Genomic DNA, 19,877 nt, shown 5'->3' with positions numbered 1-19,877 from the left:
CAACCCTTTGGGGGTGCATACATCCCCAGGACTGAGAGGAAGGTCCCTGGCACCCACATGCTGAGCCAGGTACTTGAGGGAGGATGGAAAGCCCTCTCAGGGCTGCGGCTGGCTCACTCCTGAGCCCAGTGAGCTCCCCCAGGGTAACTGCAGACCCTCAGGGATGGATAACAGTCAGGGCTCCAGTTCCAGGGCCGAAAGAACCAGAACGGGGGAATGATGACGATGGACATCCAGCAGCGGGAGGTGGGAGGTGGGCAGATTGTGTCTTCAAACTAGAAACAGCAACAGCGAGAAACGCAAAGGTTGGAATAAGATGTGCTTCTCTGGGAGGGAAGGGGCAGTGGGGGTCACAGATTAACAGGTCAGGGAGCAAGCCAGGGGGGCCCAGGGCACACACCGCAGGCCCCCCGACTGTGCACGAGAACAGGCTGAGGTTACCCACTGTGTGTCCACTGCCTGGCACCCCTCCTGAGCCCCCGGCTCCACTTGTCACTGTAAGGCCCTGGGCAAATCACTTAGCTCCTCTGGCCCAGAGTCGTCCTGGTGATGGTTGGTAATAACTGCCAACACACCCTCAGGGAGGGTCACCTGCCAGGTGTGTGCTGAGCACTTCGTGCTGATGGAGCCCCACATGGATTAAAGAAACTTGCTTGCGGTCCTGTCGTTGGCAGCAAGGGACCAGACTCTGGAGCCTCATCCCTCTTATGCCAGCCCTTGCCTCTCTCCCAACTCCCATCCCCAGTGATAAGGAGCTTGGCGTTGGCAGGAAGGGACAGCAGCTCCCCTGAAGCCCTCACACTGCAAACAGCAACACAGCCATTGCCCGGGAGCCGAGTGGTAGGCCCTACCCTCAGCCTGCATCGTCGGAATCCACGTCCCCATGCTCTCAGGGTGTCAGGCACAATGAACTAGGCGGTTCATGTCTGGGAAGGATGGGTGCTGGTGGGTCCCAGCAGGAGTGTTTGGAGCCTGGGAGGTGTCCAGGCAAGAAGCAACGTAGTCTGGCCTGGGGCAGGCATTGAGCCATGAAAGAGAGCTGCCATAGAGAGGACAGGACCTGGAGGAGGAGAGAGGAAGGAGGGGTGTGTCCGAGGACCACCATGAGCAGCTGGGTGGATAGGAGCGTCACCAACCAAGGCGGCTGTCGTGAAGGGAGAGGGCAGGGTGGGAGAGGGGTGAGTGTGACGCCCCTGCAGGGCAGCCACAGGTGGTGGCTGGTAGCCCCTGGAGTGTGGGGTCTGACCTTTGGGCAGGTAGACAAGGCCTGAGTTAGAGGCGCCAGACCTTGGGGGCTGGGGGACGAGGTGGGGCTTGAGAGTACAGCGGTGAGGATCAGGAGCAGGGTTGGTGCCAGGCCTTTCCCTTCCTCCTGGAGCCAGAGGTGCCAAGTGTGGGCTAAGAGCTGAGGTTGCTATGGAACACCCCTGGGTGTTTCCTCGAGAAGAGACCTGCCCACGTATTCTGTGAAGCTGACAGGGTTTTCGGGGGTTTTTGTAAAATGTTGTTCACCTTGTGACACTGACCTCTGCCCGGGCTGGGCCTCTTGGTTCTGCAGATTGAAAAGTTACAGACCCAGCTGGAGAGAGAGAAGCAGAGCAACCAGGACTTAGAGACCCTCAGCGAGGAGCTGATCAAGGAGAAGGAGCAGCTGCAGAGTGACATGGAGACGCTGAAGGCTGACAGAGCCAGGCAGGTGGGTGCGCCTCCAGGACGGATGCTCCTGCCCCAAGTTAGGGCCGTTACCCAGGAATTGTGGGCTGATACGCAGGGTTACCACTTACCTGGCTGAGCTGCTCCTCAGACCAGCAGTTCTCAACCGGCCATGGAGGAGCGGAGGTCGGATTTGGCCTCTCAGGGATGTCGGCAGTCCTGGTGTGACTGTCAGGATTTGGAAGAGGAGGGAGAAAGTACTCATGGCAGGTGGGCGGAGGTCAGCAGGCTGCCATGTCCTGCAGCATCCAGCACAGCCCTGCATGACCAGGTGCTGGCCCAGTCGCATGTGTCCACGGTGTCTCAGCAGAGAGCCCTGGCCGGCCTCCGGGCTTTGTGTGGCTGACCACCACAAGGAGTCCAGAGTGGGTGGTCCCAGTGGCTCAGCAATGCCAGCCAGAAGCCAGACCACTCTTGTCCTGCTCTGCTGTCCCCAAGCTATGGGCGGGAAGAAGGTGGTGATGCCCAGGGAAAGCATCCTGCTGGGTGCCGGGCATATTGGAGTCACAGAGCTGACAGTCACCCTGAGTCCTGCAGGACCGGGAGGAGCCAGGGATGCTGACCTTCAGTGCAGGGACCATCATGCAGAGCTGGTCTGTAGGGCGGGGAAGAGGAGTGCTCCAGGCAGAGAGAAGATCACCTGCAGCATCTGCTGGGGGAGAGAGGTGTAAGGGGAGGCCATGGGGGCGAGCCCAGGTCATCGGGTGAAAAGCACCAGGGAAATCTCCTTCATTGTTCTCAATCACTGGGAGAGCTGTGGGTCACGTTTCTGAATCACGCAGTGAGTGGCCCTTTATCTCCTGTCCATACTGGGCCCCTGGGAAATGGGACTGTGCCAGGGTGGGGGTGGGGCTCTTCCAGGGGGTCTGTGCTTCAGCCTCCCAGCCTGGACCCTGATCACTGAACTGCATCCGTGCAATAGCCATGTCATGCCCGTTTGCCTTTCTCTGCAGATCAAGGATCTTGAGCAAGAAAAGGATCACCTCAACCAGACGGTGTGGTCATTACGGGAGAGGGCACAGGTCAGCGGCGAGGCCCGTGCAAAGGACATCGAGAAAGAGAACAAGGCGCTGCACCAGACAGTGACAGAGACCAGCAGCAGGCTCAGCAAGCTGGAATTTGAGAAGCATCAGCTGCAGAAGGACTTTGAGCAGGTGAAGGAGAAGGTGGAGCGGGTGGAAGAGCTGGAGAAGGAGCTGCACCGGCTGGAGAAGGAGAACGAGAAGCTGGCCCAGAAGGTGGCCTCCCTGAAGACGGCCACCGAGAAGGTCGACACCCTGGAGCGTGAGAGCCGGGGCCTGGCACTGGAGAACCGGAAGCTGAGGAAGTCGCTGGACACTCTGCAGAACGTGTCTGTGCGGCTCGAGGGTCTGGAGCGGGACAACAAGCAGCTGGACGAGGAGAACCTGGAACTGCGCCGGATGGTGGAGACCATGCGCTTCACCAGCGCCAAGATGGCTCAGATTGAGCGGGAGAACCAGGAGCTCGAGCGGGAGAAGGAGGAGCTGAGGGAGAACGTGGAGCTGCTGAAAGCCCTAAGCAAGAAGTCCGAGCGCCTGGAGCTCAGCTACCAGGGCGTGAGCGCCGAGAACGTGCGACTGCAGCAGACGGTGGAGAGCAGTGGCCAGAAGGCCCGGGCCCTGGAGCAGGAGCTCCGGGAGCTGGAGGCCGAACACCAGGCCCTGCAGCGCGACCTGGAGGCCCTGCGGCTCTCCAACAAGCAGCTAGTGAGGTCGGAGGAGGACCGGAAGGCCCTGGAGCAGGAGGTAGCCCAGCTGGAGAAGGACAAGAAGCTGCTGGAGAAGGAGGCGAAGCGGCTGTGGCAGCAGGTGGAGCTCAAGGACGCGGTCCTGGACGACAGCACCGCCCGGCTGTCTGCCGCAGAGAAGGAGAGCCGCGCGCTGGACAAGGAGCTGGCCCGCTGCAGGGACGCGGCCAGCAAGCTGAAGGAGCTGGAGAGGGACAACAGGGACCTCACCAAGCAGGTCACCGTGCACACAAGAACGCTGACCGCCCTGAGAGAGGTGAGCTGCGGTGGCCAGGGCAGCGGGGTAGGCGGGCATCTGCCCCAGGTGGCACGAGCGTGACAGACGTGACCCTGAGTATGTCCTCCCCAGTGCCAAACGGGACAGTGTCTGCAGGTGTAAGGAACAAAGGGAGATTGCCTCTTATGGTCTCGCCGCCCCAAGATTAGTGCTACTCGTAGTCCGGCTCGTTTTATTCCATCCCTTCCGATGTGTGTTTGTAAATCGAGCCCACATGTAGCATCCTGCTTCCCGCAGTCTGACCTCCTCTGTGTTGCTTTTTATACCTTTTCTCATTACAGTCAGTAAGCTCTAAGCCTCGGCTTGCTAATGGCTGCGAGGTATTTAATCCTATAGGTTTACTGCCATTCCTTTTTGGAGGCGGTTTTCCAGTTTGTTGTTTTTTATAAGATTTTATGTATTTATTCATGAGAGACACAGGCGGAGACACAGGCAGAGGAAGAAGTAGGCTCTCTGCGGGGAGCCTGATGTGGGACTTGATCCCAGACCTCTAGGTCATGCCCTGAGCCAAAGGCAGATGCTCAACCTCTGAGCCACCTGAGTGTCCCCTTTTTCCATGATTTTTTATTTATTCATGAGAGACACACAGAGAGGCAGAGACAGGCAGAGGGAGAAGCAGGCTCCATGCAGGGAGCCTGATGTGGGGCTTGATCCCGGGTCTCCAGGATCATGCCCTGGGCCAAAGGCGGCGCTAAACCACTGAGCCACCCAGGTATCCCCCCCTTTTTCCATTGTTTTAAATAACACGGGGCATCTCGCACACATAGCTCTTTTCTCAGGCTGTACTCCTCAAAGTGAAACTACAGGATCCAAGGGTATAAATATTTTAAAGTCTCTTGCTGAGTCCATGTCCTGCTCCTTCTCCGGTGTTTATCACATGGGGTCACCTGGGCCTTCGATCACTACTTTAAGGTGAATAAACTGCTTTCAGAAATGATTTGAAAAAAAAAAAAGAAAAAAAATTAAAAAAAAAAAAAAAGAAATGACTTGAACATCTGAATGGCGCAGCACAGAAGCCGGGTCTCACGCATGTAGGAGTCCAATGAGCTGTTGAGGGCAGCCTTCTGTGCAGCGAGGGGGGCACCTGGTTTCTGTGGCTTGGCTCCCCCCAGGGCGTAGTCTTCGGCTGGCCCCTCCGGCTTCCGCAGGTAGATGAGCGAGAGTGAGAGAGGCCCTGCTCCCCTGTGCATAGCCCACTCAACAATTATATCTGCTGCAGGTGAGGTGGGGAAATGTGTTTCGTTGTGTGTCAGGGAAGAAAAGGAAATAGATTTGGTGAGCACAGAGTCGCATCCATGTTCAAAAAGTCTGTGCAGACTCTGTGCAGGCCGGTCAGTATGCTTGTGGGAAGGGACAGAAAACACAGGGCGACCCCTCATCCTAGCCCCTGTAAGCGTCACATTGGTTACACTGCAGTCACAGACAACCCCAGAATCCTAGTGGCTCCTCTCCCCTGTGGCTTCTCCCTCCCACCCTCGCTCGCGAGAGTCCAGGTGACTCCTGGGGGCCCTGCCCTCTGTGCTGTGACTCAGCAGCTTTGATAAACGGCTCCCCGCCTCAGCGCAGGGTTTGGGCAGTTTGCTCTGGCAGGAGAGAGACAGCTGGGGGGTCACACGCAGGCCCTTACGTACGGCGGCCAGGAAGTGACCTGTGGCACGTCCCCGGGTGGCTGGGAAATTTGGGAGGAGGAGCAGTGGAATGTTTGGCAAGTCCCACTGTGTCACACTGCCATCGGAGGCCTTAGGATTTGGCAGCGGGGGTGGGGGGTGGGGGGGTCAGCTTACGTACCGGTAGCTGCGGCATTGGGCAGTAAGCAGTACCTACCTGGAGAGTGACCAAGACACATAAGAGGAAGGTGGCCCAGGCAGAGGGAGAAGCAGGCTCCCTGCAGGGAGCCCAGTGCAGAACTCAATCCCAGGACTCCGGGGTCGCGACCTGAGCCGAAGGCAAACGCTCCACCGCTGAGCCACCCAGGGGCCCCAAAACCAGGGTTTAATCTTTGTCCTCAAAAAAAAAAAAAAAAATCTTTGTCCTCTTTGTACTTTTTTCTGTTCCAAATTCTTTGCAAGTAGTATTTAATTGCATCAATCCACGGAAGAGGCAGCTAACATTAGTGTCCAAACCCCCTACATCAAGGTTAACATAAATGGTGTTTCAGACCCCCGTCCTGGCTGCGTTGCCCTGTAGTGGGGTCAGCCTCAGTGCGGGGAGGCTGGGAAAGCACGTCTGCGCTCTTCCCTGTGGAAGACATCCCTGGCCCTCCCTGGCCCTGTTGAACAGTCTGTGTTGCCCTCAGGACACCTGAGTCAGCTGGGACTTGGGAAGACAGCTGCTCAGCCTCCATAAGGGCCTGTGCCAGGCCCCTCCCTGCTGGACTCCTGTCCCTCACAAGTCCTCTCTCCGTCCTACTCCCTGTCCTGGCAGGACCTGGTGCTGGAGAAGCTGAAGAGCCAACAGCTGAGCAGCGAGCTGGACAAATTGAGCCAGGGACTGGAGAAGGTCGGCCTCCACAAGGATTTGCTGCTGCAGGACGAGAGCAGCCACGGTGACACGTGAGGACCTCCCTGCTGTGACCTGAGGCCCTGTGCTGCTTGCCAGCCCCACCCCCCAGCTCCGGAGCTTGGTTCACTCTGCACAACTCGGGGCTCATTGTCACGCGGTCCTTGTCAGGGGCTGGTGTCCTTTACGTTACCGGGCTTCTTCCTGGAGATTCCCAGAGAGGAGTGAAAGGATTCTCTCGTGTCCAGTGGAAAGGCTTCTTAATTTGTTTTTAAACAGATTTTTTTAGAGCACGTTTAAGTTCAAGGCAAAATGAAGGGTGAGGTAGAGAGAGCTCCTGAATGCCCTCTGCCCCCCACCCCAGGCATGGCCTCCCCATTATCAGTATCCGTGTCCCCTACTAGAGCGGTGCACGTGTTAGCCCCCACATGCCTCCATTGACACCTCACCACCAACGCCCACAGTCGACTTTCGGTTCATGCTTGATGCCGCACACCCGGTGGGTTGTGACAACGGCTGTGATGACCTGTATCTGCTTATGGCACCATCTGTACAGGCTGGGTTCTGTGCCACACAAACCCTCTGAGCTCTGCCCGCTTCTTCCTTCCTCTCACCCCCACCCCAGCCCTTTAGGTCTTAAAGTTGATCTTTTGCCTGCAGTTCTTTCCAAAATGATCTCATTTCTCAAGGAAATCTAATACCGTGGACTTCCACTGGACTTGTAACTGACAAGATCCACACGACTCCCTGAAAGGCCACACCGACCTGACCGCTTACCTAGCTGGCACTGAGATCTCGGGCCAATTGCTTAACCTTTCTGTGAGACTCAGTTTCCCCACCTGTAAAATGGCCGTGAGCATCCCTCCCTGAGGCTCTGCCTGTAAAACTGCAGCCGTGAGGTTACTTTGCAGGGTGTGTCTACACGAGAAGCACCGGAAAGGGCTCTGGGCGATGGGCTGCGGCCCCTATCGCTCTTCTGGGCCAAATGCTGCAGGATTACAAGGGGAAAACAGCTTAATGGAGGAGACGGGTGTTGGCAGCTGGGAGGTGGGGAGCTCGTTGGCAGAAGAGACAGGTAAGCACTGTTGTGTATTTGTTATTTTTTCAGGAAATTCAGTATTTTGGAGGGTAGAAATGAGTCTGCATTAAAAACAACGTTAGCCATGAAAGAAGAAAAGATTGTGTTCTTAGAAGCCCAGATGGAAGAGAAAGCCAGCCTGAACCACCAGCTCCAGAGTGAACTGCAGGTGGTAAGGTCGGGCCCCTATAGCTGCAAGCTGCGAGTCCCAGCAGTGGGGTTCCCTCTTGCCTGGGGAGCAGCCTGGAAGCCCATTCCTGGAGCAGATGTGCTGATCCACAGGGCTCTGGGGTGGGGTGGGGTGCGGGGTGGAGAGGCGGTGCTGGCGTCAGAACCCTACGAGCGAGGGTGGATGGAATCTGAGTGAACCAGAGGCCCCGGGGTAGAGGAGGCCACATCAGAGCAGCGCTGAGTCTGTTAGGATCTGGGACCCTCATGAGAATGAGAACCCATGTGAAAGTGTGAGCAGCAGGACCAAGCAGAGTCCTAGGGCCTCGTGGGCTCGGGTGGGACAGGCATGGGCCCCCATAAGGATGTCCCCTGCAGGCACCTGCGGGCATCTGCGGTGGGGCCTTGGTGCAGTTCCTGGCTGTGGGATTGAATGAGAGATCTGAGCAAGGCAGCTCCAGAGCTAGATGGGCCTTTGTGACGTCCCCTGGTCCATGGTCCCCAGGCTCACCTCCATGTTGTGGATTGGGCAGCTGAGGCTCAGAGGTGTGAGGACTTGCTAGGGTTGTGAGGCTGAAGCTGGGGCTGAGGCAGATTTCTGGAAAGAGGGGCAGCACGGGATGAGTTGTGCATGTTCCTTGTAGAGCAAAGGCCAGGTGTGTGGCTCACCTAGTGCCGGGGAGCCGTGGGGTGCACGGAGGATAGGGCTGCCCACTGGCCGTGAACACAGCACGCTGGGCTGGCCTCTCCCTGCCCCAAGTGTGCTGTCCTGCTCCCACACCCGCAGCTGAAGACTGAGTGTGAGCTGCTGAGGCAGAACCAGGAGGAAGGGAAGCACGTACACAATTCCTTCAAACACCCTGTGGAGACTCCGGTCACCGCCGCTCACCAGGGCAGGGAGCCCTGGGGGCCCAGCCACAAAGAAGCCACCATGGAGCTGCTCCGCGTGAAGGACCGGGCCATCGAGCTGGAGCGGAATGTGAGTGGGCTGCCCCGCTGCGGTCGCTGAGAGAGAGAGAGAATGAGAGGGCGAGTGCGCCCTGTTGATGGTCCCATTCATGGGCTTTTTACTGTGAAGGATGCAGGACGTCAGAATCTGTTCAAATTGATCCAGATCTAGTAGAATACTTTTCTTTTTTAAGCTTTTATTTGAGAGAAGGGCGGGGAGACAGAGCGCAAGAGAGCACAAGTAGGCGGAGAGGGAGAGAGGGTGAGGGAGAAGCAGGCTCCTCACTGAGCAGGGAGCCTGACCTGGGGATCCATCCCAGGACCCTGGGATCCTGACCCGAGCCCAAGGCAGACGCTGAACCAGTGGAGCCCCCAGGTGCTCCTTCTCTAGTTGAATACTTCTTGAGTTGTCCTGGCAAGGTCCTACGAGCTGCTTTTCGTTTGCAATCCCGTTAGCCTTCCCAGAGGGTAGAGGTGTGCTCCCCGGTCCCCACGGCCAGTCCCTGTCTGCCCACCTGTTGGACATGGTCTATAGCTCGTACACCAGTCCTCTGGTTCCACAGTGCTGTGTACTCTGTGGTCCACCACCTGATTTTGTGTAAATGAAGTTTTATTGGACCAGAGATACCCCTTTATTTGCATACTGTGTGCGGCTGGCTTCCGACGCGGTGGTGGTGGCAGAGGTACATGGTGGGAGTGGTGACCACCTGCCTGGCAAACCCAAAACCCTGTCTGCCCCTTTACAGAGGAAGTTCACCACACGTCTAGTCTCCTCGATACTGTTGGGCTCTGGCTACAACCTCGTGGAACACATGGTCATGGTTTTCACCATCTGACAGATGAGAAAGTGGAGATTTGACCCCACATCCCATGCTAGTGAGGGGCAGCCCCGGGGCTACACCCCACATGTCCTGGCCCCTGGCCGAGTTGGTGGCATATTTCACACGATCTCTCCCAGTCTCATGTGACATGAGACTACCTGCTGTCACTACCTTGTAGGATGAGGTGGTCGTGGGCTTGGACTCCCTGTGCCGTGGGAGAAGCCTCACAGAAAGGCACCCTCGGGGTGTTGGGCAGAAGCAAGCATCAAAGAGAGAAGAGATGCCTCGGCGTTAACCCCAACTTGCCTGGGCATTGCGCCCAGATGCTCCGGGTTGGAAGCAGCGTCCCCATCACGTACATGCATTTCTGTCTGGAAAGCACACAACAGAAAAAACTAGTTCTCTTCTCCTGCCCCACCCAGTTGTGTCTTTTCCAAGAGGGGAACCATGTTACTTCTCTTGCCCTGTGGACTCTGGCTTCAGTTCCTAAGGCGTCAAACTCCTGAGGGTTCTGGATACGCCCCGGGCCTGGGGCCAGGTAGCTTTGGCCAGGCAGGTGTGCGAGGGGCCCTCATGCTTCCGCTTCCCCTAGAACGCGGCACTGCAGGCTGAGAAGCAGCTGCTCAAGGAACAGCTCCAGCATTTGGAGACCCAGAACGTGGCCTTCAGCACTCAGATCCTGACGCTGCAGAAGCAGAGCGCCTTCCTGCAGGAGCACAATACCACGCTGCAGACCCAGACGGCCAAGCTGCAGGTGCGTCTCCCAGGGACCAGCACCTGATGCTGGCTCTTCGTCGTGACGCCGGGCGTGCAGTAATATGTGGTTTCATAAACACGGAAGCCCTGCCTCGGGTCTTTGAAGGTAGTGCAGGTTTATAGCCATTTGCATGACTGAGCATGCGTGCAGCTGCAGGGCTGGCCACTTGGCGTCTCTGCTTTGACTTGCAGGATTCTCTGTTTCGCAGAGTCCATTGAGATTTTACTGGGGATGCCTTGGAAGGAGATCCAAGGCTCAAGTGAGTTGAGCTCCACAGAGTTAAGCAGGTTTCTTTACCGTAACACCTGGCTGAGCCTTTTTTTTAAACTGATGTGAATTTTTCATCTCCACGAGGGGAGTCGGGTGCCATGTGGCTGCCAGGCTGTTGAGAACTTCTAGCAAAACTCGTATTCTGTGCCACCTGTTTGGACATGTCGGTTTTTATTTGTGGTTGACACAGATGGTGGGGAAATAAATTAATCCATCATTAGTGCTGTTGGTGAGACAAGTGTTTGAGGATCTGCAGCATGGGTCAGGACAATAAATAGGAAACTGTTTGGCAAAGAGGTCGGGATATGTTCTATTAAAACAGCAGAATAGGATATTGGGTCAGGGTTTTGGTGGTGGCGGTGGTTGTGTCTTGTCTGGTTTGGGGATAGGTCATCCTGGTGCCAGACTGAGTTAGGCAGTGCTCCCTGTTGAATCTTCTGGCAATTCTGAGTGTCGTTGGGTGGCAGTTGTATAAACATCAGTTAGGTGAGGTTGGCTGGTGGCAGCTTTCAGGCCTCCTAGGTGGTTCTGGATTTTCTACTTATCCCAGAAAACAGATGTTTTAAAAGTGGTCAAAGAGGGCGCCCAAGGAGCTCATCCAGAAAAAGGACATAATTTGCCCCCAAAGGTTGCCTGTGGGGAGGGGCACTGGACCAGAGCCCCCGGTGATGGTGTCGTGCCAGTCTGGCCTCAGAGCAGTTCCTCAAGTCCAGAGAGATCTGTCCCAGCATTGGGGATGTTGCGACTGCCTCCGGTTGTGGTGTGGTCACCATGAGTGGGGATACGGGGCCTGTGGCCCCCTAGGGTCGTGCCCGTGGCAAGGCCGCACCTCCTCCCTCTTGGCAGGTGGAAAACTCCACTCTGAGCTCCCAGAGCGCTGCGCTCACAGCACAGTACACGCTGCTCCAGAACCAGCAGACGGCCAAGGAGAGTGAGCACGAGAACCTGCAGAGGCAGCAGGAGCAGCTGACGGCTGCCTACGAGGCCCTGCTGCAGGACCACGAGCACCTGGCTGCGCTGCACGAGCGCCAGTCCACGGAGTACGAGGCCCTTATCCGCCAGCACAGCTGCCTGAAGACGCTACATCGCAACCTGGAGCTGGAGCACAGAGAGCTCCGCGACAGGTGTGTGCTGGGGACTGAGAGGCAAGGCGGGTCCTCAAGTGGAGAAGGGGGTGCCACGGCTGGGCCCAGCTCAGGGAAGCCTGGCCTTGGGGGTCCTTCCTTGCTTCCCTAAGATTCCCCCCCACTGGCCCCTCCTCTCTAGACCAGGCACATGGAGGTTGTCCACCCCACCTGCAGTTGACAGTGACACACCTGCGTGGGCTTCCTGGGCCCTCTTTCCCCATGCGGGTGTGGGATGCCTGCTTCCCAGCCTTCAGTTAGGGCAGCTTTTGAACATACAGGAGACACACAGAAGGGTGTAGTGGAAGCCCCATGTCTGGTTCAGCCATGCTCTCTCTGTACCTGCCTGCCTTTCTTTTTTTATTAAAATTTTTTTTTTAAAGATTTTATTTATTCATAAGAGACACAGAGAAAGAGGCAGAGGGAGAAGCCGGCTCCACGCAGGGAGCCCGATGTAGGACTCAGTCCTGGGACTCAGGGATCACAACCTCAGCCAAAGGGAGATGCTCAACCACTGAGCCACCCAGGAGTCCTTCCTTTCTTTTTTTAATTCATCTGCATGGAAATGGACAGGTCCTAAGTTTGTGCTCTCAACCAACCAGGCTCCTGGGCGTCGTGTGAGTTGGGTCAGCTCGTGTCACCTGAGCTCCCGCCCTGGCAGGCTCCCGATTGCCACGGGCCTCTAATTGCCCCTGTGGCAGGACCTGGAGTCTGGTGGGAGGGGCGCTGTGCCTCTGATCCTGACCCGGGGCAGCCCTGTCCCTACAGAGCGGCTCTCAAGTACACGGTGCAGATGCCGCATCCGAGGGGGTGATAACCCCACGTCCTGTGCTTGTCGGGTTCCCTGCTTCTGGCATCCCCTCGACTCGTCTTGATCACTGGGCCAGCAGAGCCTTGTAAGGGCATCTGATGATGCTGAGGGCACAGAGGTAGAGTAGTTCATTTATTCGCTCACCCAGGACTTCCTTTTTGCCTCTGTCTGGGCTCCTTGACCTGCTTTATCCACCCGGATCTCTTCCTTCCAGCGCTGCGGAGGCCCAAAACCAGCATCCTCTGCCTTGGGGTATCCGTCTCTACCTCCCCGCCCCCACCCCCCTCCCCACCAGAGCCCATCCTAGGTTCACGCGACACGGAGTCAGCGTGTCCTATGTGCGTGCTGCTGTGTCTGCACATGGTAGGGGTGCTCCTGGTTCCCTAGTGAGGTGTAGCAAAAAGCATTCACTGAGCCCTGAAACGGGCTCCATGCCCCCCACTCAGCGGGCACCTCTGGGTCCTATCGTTAACGCCCTGTTACAGGTCATGAAAGCATCTCTGGGTATTCTCAGCATCTGTATAGACCTTCCAGGGAAGGTTTCTGCAGGTGGGATTGGGATGAGCCTTGGGGGTGGGGGGTCACTCTTTGCCTGGTTCCTCATCAGCACAGCAGGCCGAACTACTGTAGTACTGGAGTTTTCACTGCCTGGGCAGGCGGCTGGATGGCCAGGGGCCCCTTTGGTCCATCTGCAGCAGGGCTGTAGGTTTGGGAGTATAGGTGCCTGAAACACAGGGGTGATGGCTCCGTATTCCTTTCATTTGTCACCTAAATGGGATGCTCGTTTCTCAAGGTGTGCCCACCTTGTCGCCAGGACTGACTGGTGAGCAAGAGGCACTGGGTCTGTTCTGCAGTTGGGTGGGTAGTGACTCATCCTGGATCAGTGGGCTTTTCTAAGATGTTACAGTAGGGAAGCAGGATTTGGGGAACCCTAAGCATTTGCCCATGAGCTCTAATTTGTCAAACCTGGGTGACTTGTTGCCACCAGAGAAGCCAGACAGGGCGTCCCCCTCCAGCTTTACACTTGTCCACACTGGGGCCACCTTTGTCCTGTGGCAAAAAAAAAAAAAAAAACAAAAAAGGTTGCCCCAAAGTGTGTCAATGGACACCTGCCTGACCATGTTCCCGAGTTCGGCCCCCTGATAGGGCCTGGCTCTGGTCAGATGGCACGAGGGGCTGCAGGAGTGGAGGTCTGAGGGCAAGTGGGGCACTTGGGAACACCCTGCCCCTAAGTGTGAACAAGTCCAACAGGGAAGGAGATCTGAGAAGAGGGATTTCCCTGTGTGGGGACCATTGAAAGGCGATACCTGAGTTGCAGCCTTGGGCCCGAGGGAGCTCCTGCATCCCCTGTGAGAGGATGATTCCAGCAGGCAGGAGGACCCAGCCACGCATGGCATGTCAGGGGTCCATCCTCCTGTGTTCTGCTGCCCTCTAGAGCCAGCTGTGTGGTGACCACGGGGACAGGGCTGCAGGGGGAGGGGGAGAGACCAATGGGGCTGGGGGGCTGTGGTTGGGGGTGCGGAGAAGGGGGCGTGTGTACCTGCGACCTGGCCTCTGGCCACCACCAGGCAAACCCCTGTCCCTGCAGCAAGGGCAGAAGACCTGGTTCCCAGGGCCAGGAGGGTCAAGGGCTTACCCGGCCCCAGTGAAGAGGGATTAGCTGTTTTGTGCAGAGGAATTCAGCTGTTTATTTTGTGGTTTCTTTTAGATCCGTCTGTGCTTAGTGAACCACCTAGTGACGGATTTATACTTCCCGAGGCAAAGGGCTCTGGGTGCAGAAAACATAGTCTGTGCCCTCGGGTGGCCCAGGGAGGAAGGGCTGCTTTCATGGGAAGCAAAGGGACCTTGGAGACCCATCGGGTGGGAAGAAGAGGGCCACACCTTGGGCTCGGGGAGACCCCTGGCCCAGACAGCTCTCCCATCCACCATCCTCCCGTTTCCCCACTGCCCTGCTTCTTGCCCCACGTGTTCCCTGCCCCATCCCCCTCAGTTCTGCAGAGAGAAGCCATCAGAGGAACCCCATTTTGCACAGGAGGCTTCACAGTCTTCGGGGGGGTTTGTTACCTGGAGGAAAAGGAGGCCCCAGACAGGCTCCTAGCAGGTGTGTTCTCTCCAACAGGCACGATGAGGTGCTGAAACGTAAGGCGGAGCTAGACGAGCTGGAGAAGGTCTTGAACACTGAGCGGGAGGCTCTGCAGCAGGAGCAGAGGACGGGCGCCATGGCTGTGGGTGAGAACCAGCGACTGCGGGGCGAACTGGACAGGTGAGCACCAGGGATCTCACGCAACCTAGTGCGTGGCAGCTGCCAACCGGGATGTCCTGTAGACTGACCTGCCCCACCCAGAGGAGGTCAGCGGGGTCTCCTCAGTCGTGTGTTTTACAAACCCTGTCACGTTCACAGCTGTGTGGCACAAGTAAAGAGGGGACCCAAGCTGGTGGCGGGCACTTGGGAAGGACCCAAGTGACACCGAGGATGGTGCCTTGTATCTGGTGAGGGGCTTCCTCTGACGTAGGCCATGCAGCCATCTCAGGAAGGACATGCCGTCCACCCTCATCATTCACGCATTCCCTTTTTGTGACTTCACCTGCTTGCTGAGACTTGTCACCCCCGAATCCATGGTCCTGGTGCTTTCATGCATGTGCCCAGGGTGTCCTGATGCCTGACTCACACAAAGCACAAGTCTCCAGCTGAGGTCAGACAAGGACACTCATCCTTCTTACAGCTCTCGAACTGCGAATAAGCATGACACAGATTTTTGTGCTTTTTGGTGACTATTTTAACTTTTTTTTTTTTTTTTCAGATTTTATTTATTAGAGAGTGAGCACGAGCACCTGAGCAGGGAGAGAAGCAGACTCCCCACTGAGCAGGGAGCCCGACATGGGGCTCCATCCCAGAACCCCAGGATCATGACCTGAGGCCCCCCCACCAGGCGCCCTAACAATTTCACTATTTAAAATAGCCCCCATGTGGAACGCTGTAATGTGGTCTGGAGCTTCTGGTGTAATAACAGCTTTGTGGAGGAAGTACACGTTAGGGAAGCTCCATTCAGGCTGCAGCTATGGTGCTAGGGCCTTGAGCTCAGTACAAGAGATATCTTCAGACAGAAGCCCTGATGAAATAAGGAACATCTTGATGCCATTGACTAAAATGTAACCAGAGCTTGTAGGATCCTATACCCTGTGTTTTCTCAAGAGGCCGTGGTTGGTTCAGTATCCTCCAATCTGGGGATCACGGAGACTTTAGAGCCTCACAGCCTCGAATACAAGAATCCGTTGTACTACTATCATCCCACAACTTCTTTTTTTAAAAAAAAAAAACAGACAAGGCGATAGGCTTAAGGAGGAACTAATGTGTTCAAAGTCAGTGAGTCTAGTTAACGGCAGAGTCAGGATGTGAGTTGGGTCTGGTCTCCTCACAAAGGCACAACCATACAAAGCTGCCTCCTCTCTGCACCCTTGCACACCCTCGGGGGGCCTCCAGTGACCGGGGAGGCCAGACAGAGAAGACACAGCAGCTGAGGGTTGTTGGCCAGGAGGCAGGCCCAGAGCTTTCCAGGTCATTCTTTGATTTTACGCCTTTTTTCTTAAGGGAAACTGGACATGTGGATGTTGGCATGAGACCTTCACGTTTTTCAATGTTGGCACACTGACCCGCTGAAAAGAAGCGTGTGGGCCAAACAAGACACATCTGTGTCCATATGAAGTCTGTGAGCCTCCAGGAATTGGAGCTTCCAGATACAAATCTTCCCCTTAGAAGCCCCCATTGGATGACGGTTACAATGATCATTTTAGCGGATTTCCATAATACCCTGGTGTCTCGTACATTATTCATCTCATGAGCTGAAATTAGAAAGGAGCTTGGAATTGGGAAGAAGAGCTGGACGTAGATCCAGCATTTTAGAGAAAAAAATGTTCTGGCTCAGTGTTTTTTTGTTTGTTTTTTTGTTTTTGTTTTTGTTTTTTTTTAAAGAAATAGCAGCTGAACTCTTTCTTCCAAATACATATGACCATACGCCAAAGCTTTGAAGTGTAAAAGAGAGCTTAACAGTGATGGTCTATTGGAGCAGGTGTCTGAGCCCACCCACTCTGTCTCCCCCAGCCCAATGTGGGGGCACCCATGGGCCTCATAGAACCCCAAAGAACACGGGGGCCTGGGTGGCTCTGGGGTTGAGTGTCTGCCTTCAGCTTCAGCTCAGGGCATCACCCTGGGGTCCTGGGATCGAGTTGCATCGGGCTCCCTGCAGGGAGCCTGCTTCTCTCTCTGCCTGTGTGTCTGCCTCTCTTTCTGGGTCTCCCATGAATAGATAAAATCTTAAAAAAAAAAAAAAAAACCCTGAAGAACACAGTTTGGAAACTGCTCATTCTGTTCAACTCTCTCATTTTACACATGAAAACACTGATGCGCAGAGAGGCTGCCGTCTTCTGCAAGGTTGCACAGTGGGGATGGAACCTGGCGTGCCCTTCAGCCCTTGACCTGTGGCCCTCTGCCCCCAGGGTCAATTTCCTGCACCACCAGCTGAAGGGAGAGTACGAGGAGCTGCATGCGCACACCAAGGAGCTGAAGACCTCTCTGAACAACTCACAGCTGGAACTGAACCGCTGGCAGGCACGGTTTGATGAGCTGAAGGAGCAGCACCAGAGCATGGATATCTCCCTGACCAAGCTGGACAATCACTGCGAGGTAAGGCCTCGGGACATGGACGAGTCCCCTGGGCCTGGGGGGTTGGAGGGGGTGCTTGTGGTGGGTGCTGGTGCTCGAAGACCACGTAGAGGGCAGTACAGGGGCCAAGAGGGGACAAGGCGTTTGAAAGGGCGGCAGAGGCCACGTGACTGGCAGGGATGTACCAGAAGACACCTTTCCATCTGCTGTTGCTTCCCGCAGGGTCGGGAGGTGCATGGGAATTTCCATCCTCTCGTCCTCTCGTCTGCGCTTGTCTTTCATCTTTGCGATTCAGTATCCATGAGAAATGGCGCACGCGAGTGGCTGGTCTGGCTCTGGTCCCAGGGCAGCTCGGGTGGTGCTTACCCGTGAGTGCCCCCCGGTCTCCAGAGAGGCCGAGCTATTGGAAATTGCCTTTTTGTGAAGTATAACCATCTCAGATGAGATCACGAGTGGATCCCAGGACTGATGAGATCGAGTGGGGAAGAGCAGCATGGTGCCTCCCCACTCTAAGATGTCCCAAGGATAGCAGCATCCCCCCGACTCAGCCCCTCTTGCCTCCTGTTTGTTCAGAAACCCTCTCAGAGGCCTTTTCCTTTGGACTCCTGGTGGTCCTGTGGGACATCACAGCAGAGGAATCCAAGGCTTGGGGAGCCCCCTGGGCTGGGACAGAGGGTGTCTGGAGGAGGTGGGGACTGCACACTGGGGCAGAGGAAGCCTCAGCCACCATAGGCTTTGGTGTCACAGTGAGGTGCTGTAGGATTTCCGAGGAGACCTCAGTCTGGAGCCTCGGCGCGTGGTGGGAACTCAGGCTGTCTGAAGCCTAGGCTTGGGGCCTTCCTGCTGCATCAGCCTGATGATGTCCTCAGGCCCTCGAGTCAGACCCAGCCTGCTGCCTGTGTGTCTACAGCAATGAGCTAAGACTGCCTTTTACAGTGTTCATGCTTGGGAAAAACCCAAAGAAGAATAGTTTGTGGCAAGTGGAAATTATTGGGAATTTAAATGTCCGTGTCCGTGAGCGCTTTATTGGGATGTAGCCGTGCCCCCGTGCCTGTGTGTCTTTTATGTGTCATCTTGGCTCCTCCCTGCTACAGAGCCCCCCCCCCCCAATCCAGCCTGGGGAGCCCGAGATACATAGTGTCGGGCCCTTCACAGAAAAGCTGTGCCAACCCTGTTCAAGAACAGAGCTACCCAACAAATGTAACTCAGGCCATGTACACAAGTTGATGTTTTCTAATAACCACGTCAAAAAAGAAAAAACGGGGGCTTCATTTTAATCTATTTTATTTAGCTAGCCTATCTAGTTTTTTTTTTTTTTTTTTTTTTCAATTTTCACTTATTTATGATAGAGAGAGAGAGAGAGGCAGAGACATAGGCAGAGGGATAAGCAGGCTCCATGCACCGGGATGCCCGATGTGGGATTCGATCCCGGGTCTCCAGGATCGCGCCCTGGGCCAAAGGCAGGCGCCAAACCGCTGCGCCACCCAGGGATCCCTAGCTAGCCTATCTAAAATACCGTTTTGACCTGTACCCCCCCCCAAAAAAAAAAAAAAAAAAAAAAACCTTACTGAGATAGTTCACGGTCTCTTCTTTGTTATCACGAAGTCTTCAGAATCTCTTGGATATTTTGGCACTTTTTATGTGCTTGGTGGCCACGCATTGCTGGCGGCTGCCTGAATGGACAGGGTAGGCGCAGAGGGAACTCGTCCCCTAACCCCGAGGCCATTGGCTCTCTGGGTCCTTGCAGGTGGTTTTCACCAGTGGAGGAGAGGTGCTCTGTGTGCGCGTGGCCCTTCCCCTGGTGGCTGGGTTCTTAGCAGGGGTATCTTGGGATCGCGTGGTGCTTGAAACATTGATTTGTGTTTTAGCTGCTGTCCCGTCTCAAGGGCAACTTGGAGGAAGAAAACCACCACCTGTTGAGCCAGATCCAGCTGCTGAGCCAGCAGAACCAGATGCTTCTAGAGCAGAATATGGAGAATAAGGAGCAGTACCATGAGGAGCAGAAGCAGTACATGTAAGGATGTGTGTGGGGGTGATGGCTGTAGACATAGGGGCCCCGTGCTGGGACCTGCGGCATTCTGGACAGAGGTTGGCCCCTGGGCCTGGTGGTGTCCCAAGGGCAAGGGGATAGACCATCTTACCAGCACATCCTTCTCTTGACTTCTGGAACAGTTCTGGGTTTGTGTGAGTGTGGTGGTTGGTCTTTGTTCGCTTTCCACCGGCAGTGCCCGCCAACAGGAGCTTTGGAATCTGATTTTGGGATTAAGCTTACTTTTAAAAATAGGACCGTGCCAATGAGAAGTATCTCAGGGAAGAATTCCAATGGAAGGCTGAAAACAGGTGCTATAACTGGTGTCTTGCTCTCGCCTCCGTCTGTGTTCCCTTGGATCACGGGACAGTGGGTTACTGGCATGCTGTGGCTGACCTACCTCAGCTGGTGCTGATGAAGTACCGGCTCTGGTGTGGGCCCCATGAGGTGCACAGAACCCGTTCCCTGGGAGCCAGGCACTGGTGTAGGGGTGGTGGGATGTGTGGGGAGCGTGTCCCTGCTGGGCAGCTGTTGAGCTACAGGTGGCAGGAGTTGGAGTTCTGGTTGCTGACATGGGATGTGGAGAAGGTAGGCGGGTGGGGGAGGGACCCAAGGGAGACGGAAGTGGTCTAGCGGCAGGGAATGTCCAAAGAGAAAGTGGCTGGAGAGGGAGGCAGGTGCTCAACTGTGCCCAGCTCGTGGGTTTGGATTCACCAGGGCTGCTAGAAACAGAGGTCAGAAGGAAGAGCCCTGGGTACTGGAAGCCTCGGGATTTAGAAGTCCAGTAGTCCAAGATACGTCTCCTGGATCTGGGTAATTTTTACCACCCTGTGCTGTGGTGGTGGGACTGTCCTGCCTCACGAGTGGGAGTGGCTGGCCAGCATTGGGAGGGCAAGAGGAGACATGCGGCAGGGGCATGTGGTCACGGTGGATGCCAGCCCACTGGCCGTCCTC

At 55.9% G+C, this 19,877-nt stretch overlaps 1 protein-coding gene across 6 annotated transcripts in view; it reads left to right on the top strand.

Annotated features, from left to right (window-relative positions):
* Nucleotides 1–19,877, top strand: part of CCDC88C (coiled-coil domain containing 88C) — a 121,649-nt gene that overhangs the window by 80,388 nt on the left and 21,384 nt on the right. For 5 of the 6 annotated variants that reach the window (XM_038545571.1, XM_038545572.1, XM_038545569.1 and 2 more), the window contains 10 exons: nt 1,559–1,696; nt 2,667–3,737; nt 6,183–6,310; nt 7,366–7,507; nt 8,291–8,482; nt 9,865–10,026; nt 11,146–11,423; nt 14,354–14,497; nt 16,729–16,915; nt 18,763–18,908. In XM_038545571.1, coding sequence (XP_038401499.1) covers nt 1,559–1,696; nt 2,667–3,737; nt 6,183–6,310; nt 7,366–7,507; nt 8,291–8,482; nt 9,865–10,026; nt 11,146–11,423; nt 14,354–14,497; nt 16,729–16,915; nt 18,763–18,908 — 2,588 coding nt within the window. The remainder of the gene's footprint in view (nt 1–1,558; nt 1,697–2,666; nt 3,738–6,182; nt 6,311–7,365; nt 7,508–8,290; nt 8,483–9,864; nt 10,027–11,145; nt 11,424–14,353; nt 14,498–16,728; nt 16,916–18,762; nt 18,909–19,877) is intronic. The other variant, XM_038545570.1, reaches the window with a different exon arrangement.

Source organism: Canis lupus, chromosome 8, assembly GCF_011100685.1.
Source record: "Canis lupus familiaris isolate Mischka breed German Shepherd chromosome 8, alternate assembly UU_Cfam_GSD_1.0, whole genome shotgun sequence".
NCBI classification, from domain to species: Eukaryota; Metazoa; Chordata; class Mammalia; order Carnivora; family Canidae; genus Canis; species Canis lupus.
The sequence above is the reverse complement of the archived record's forward strand: the minus strand, read 5'-3'. Positions and strand labels throughout refer to the sequence as shown.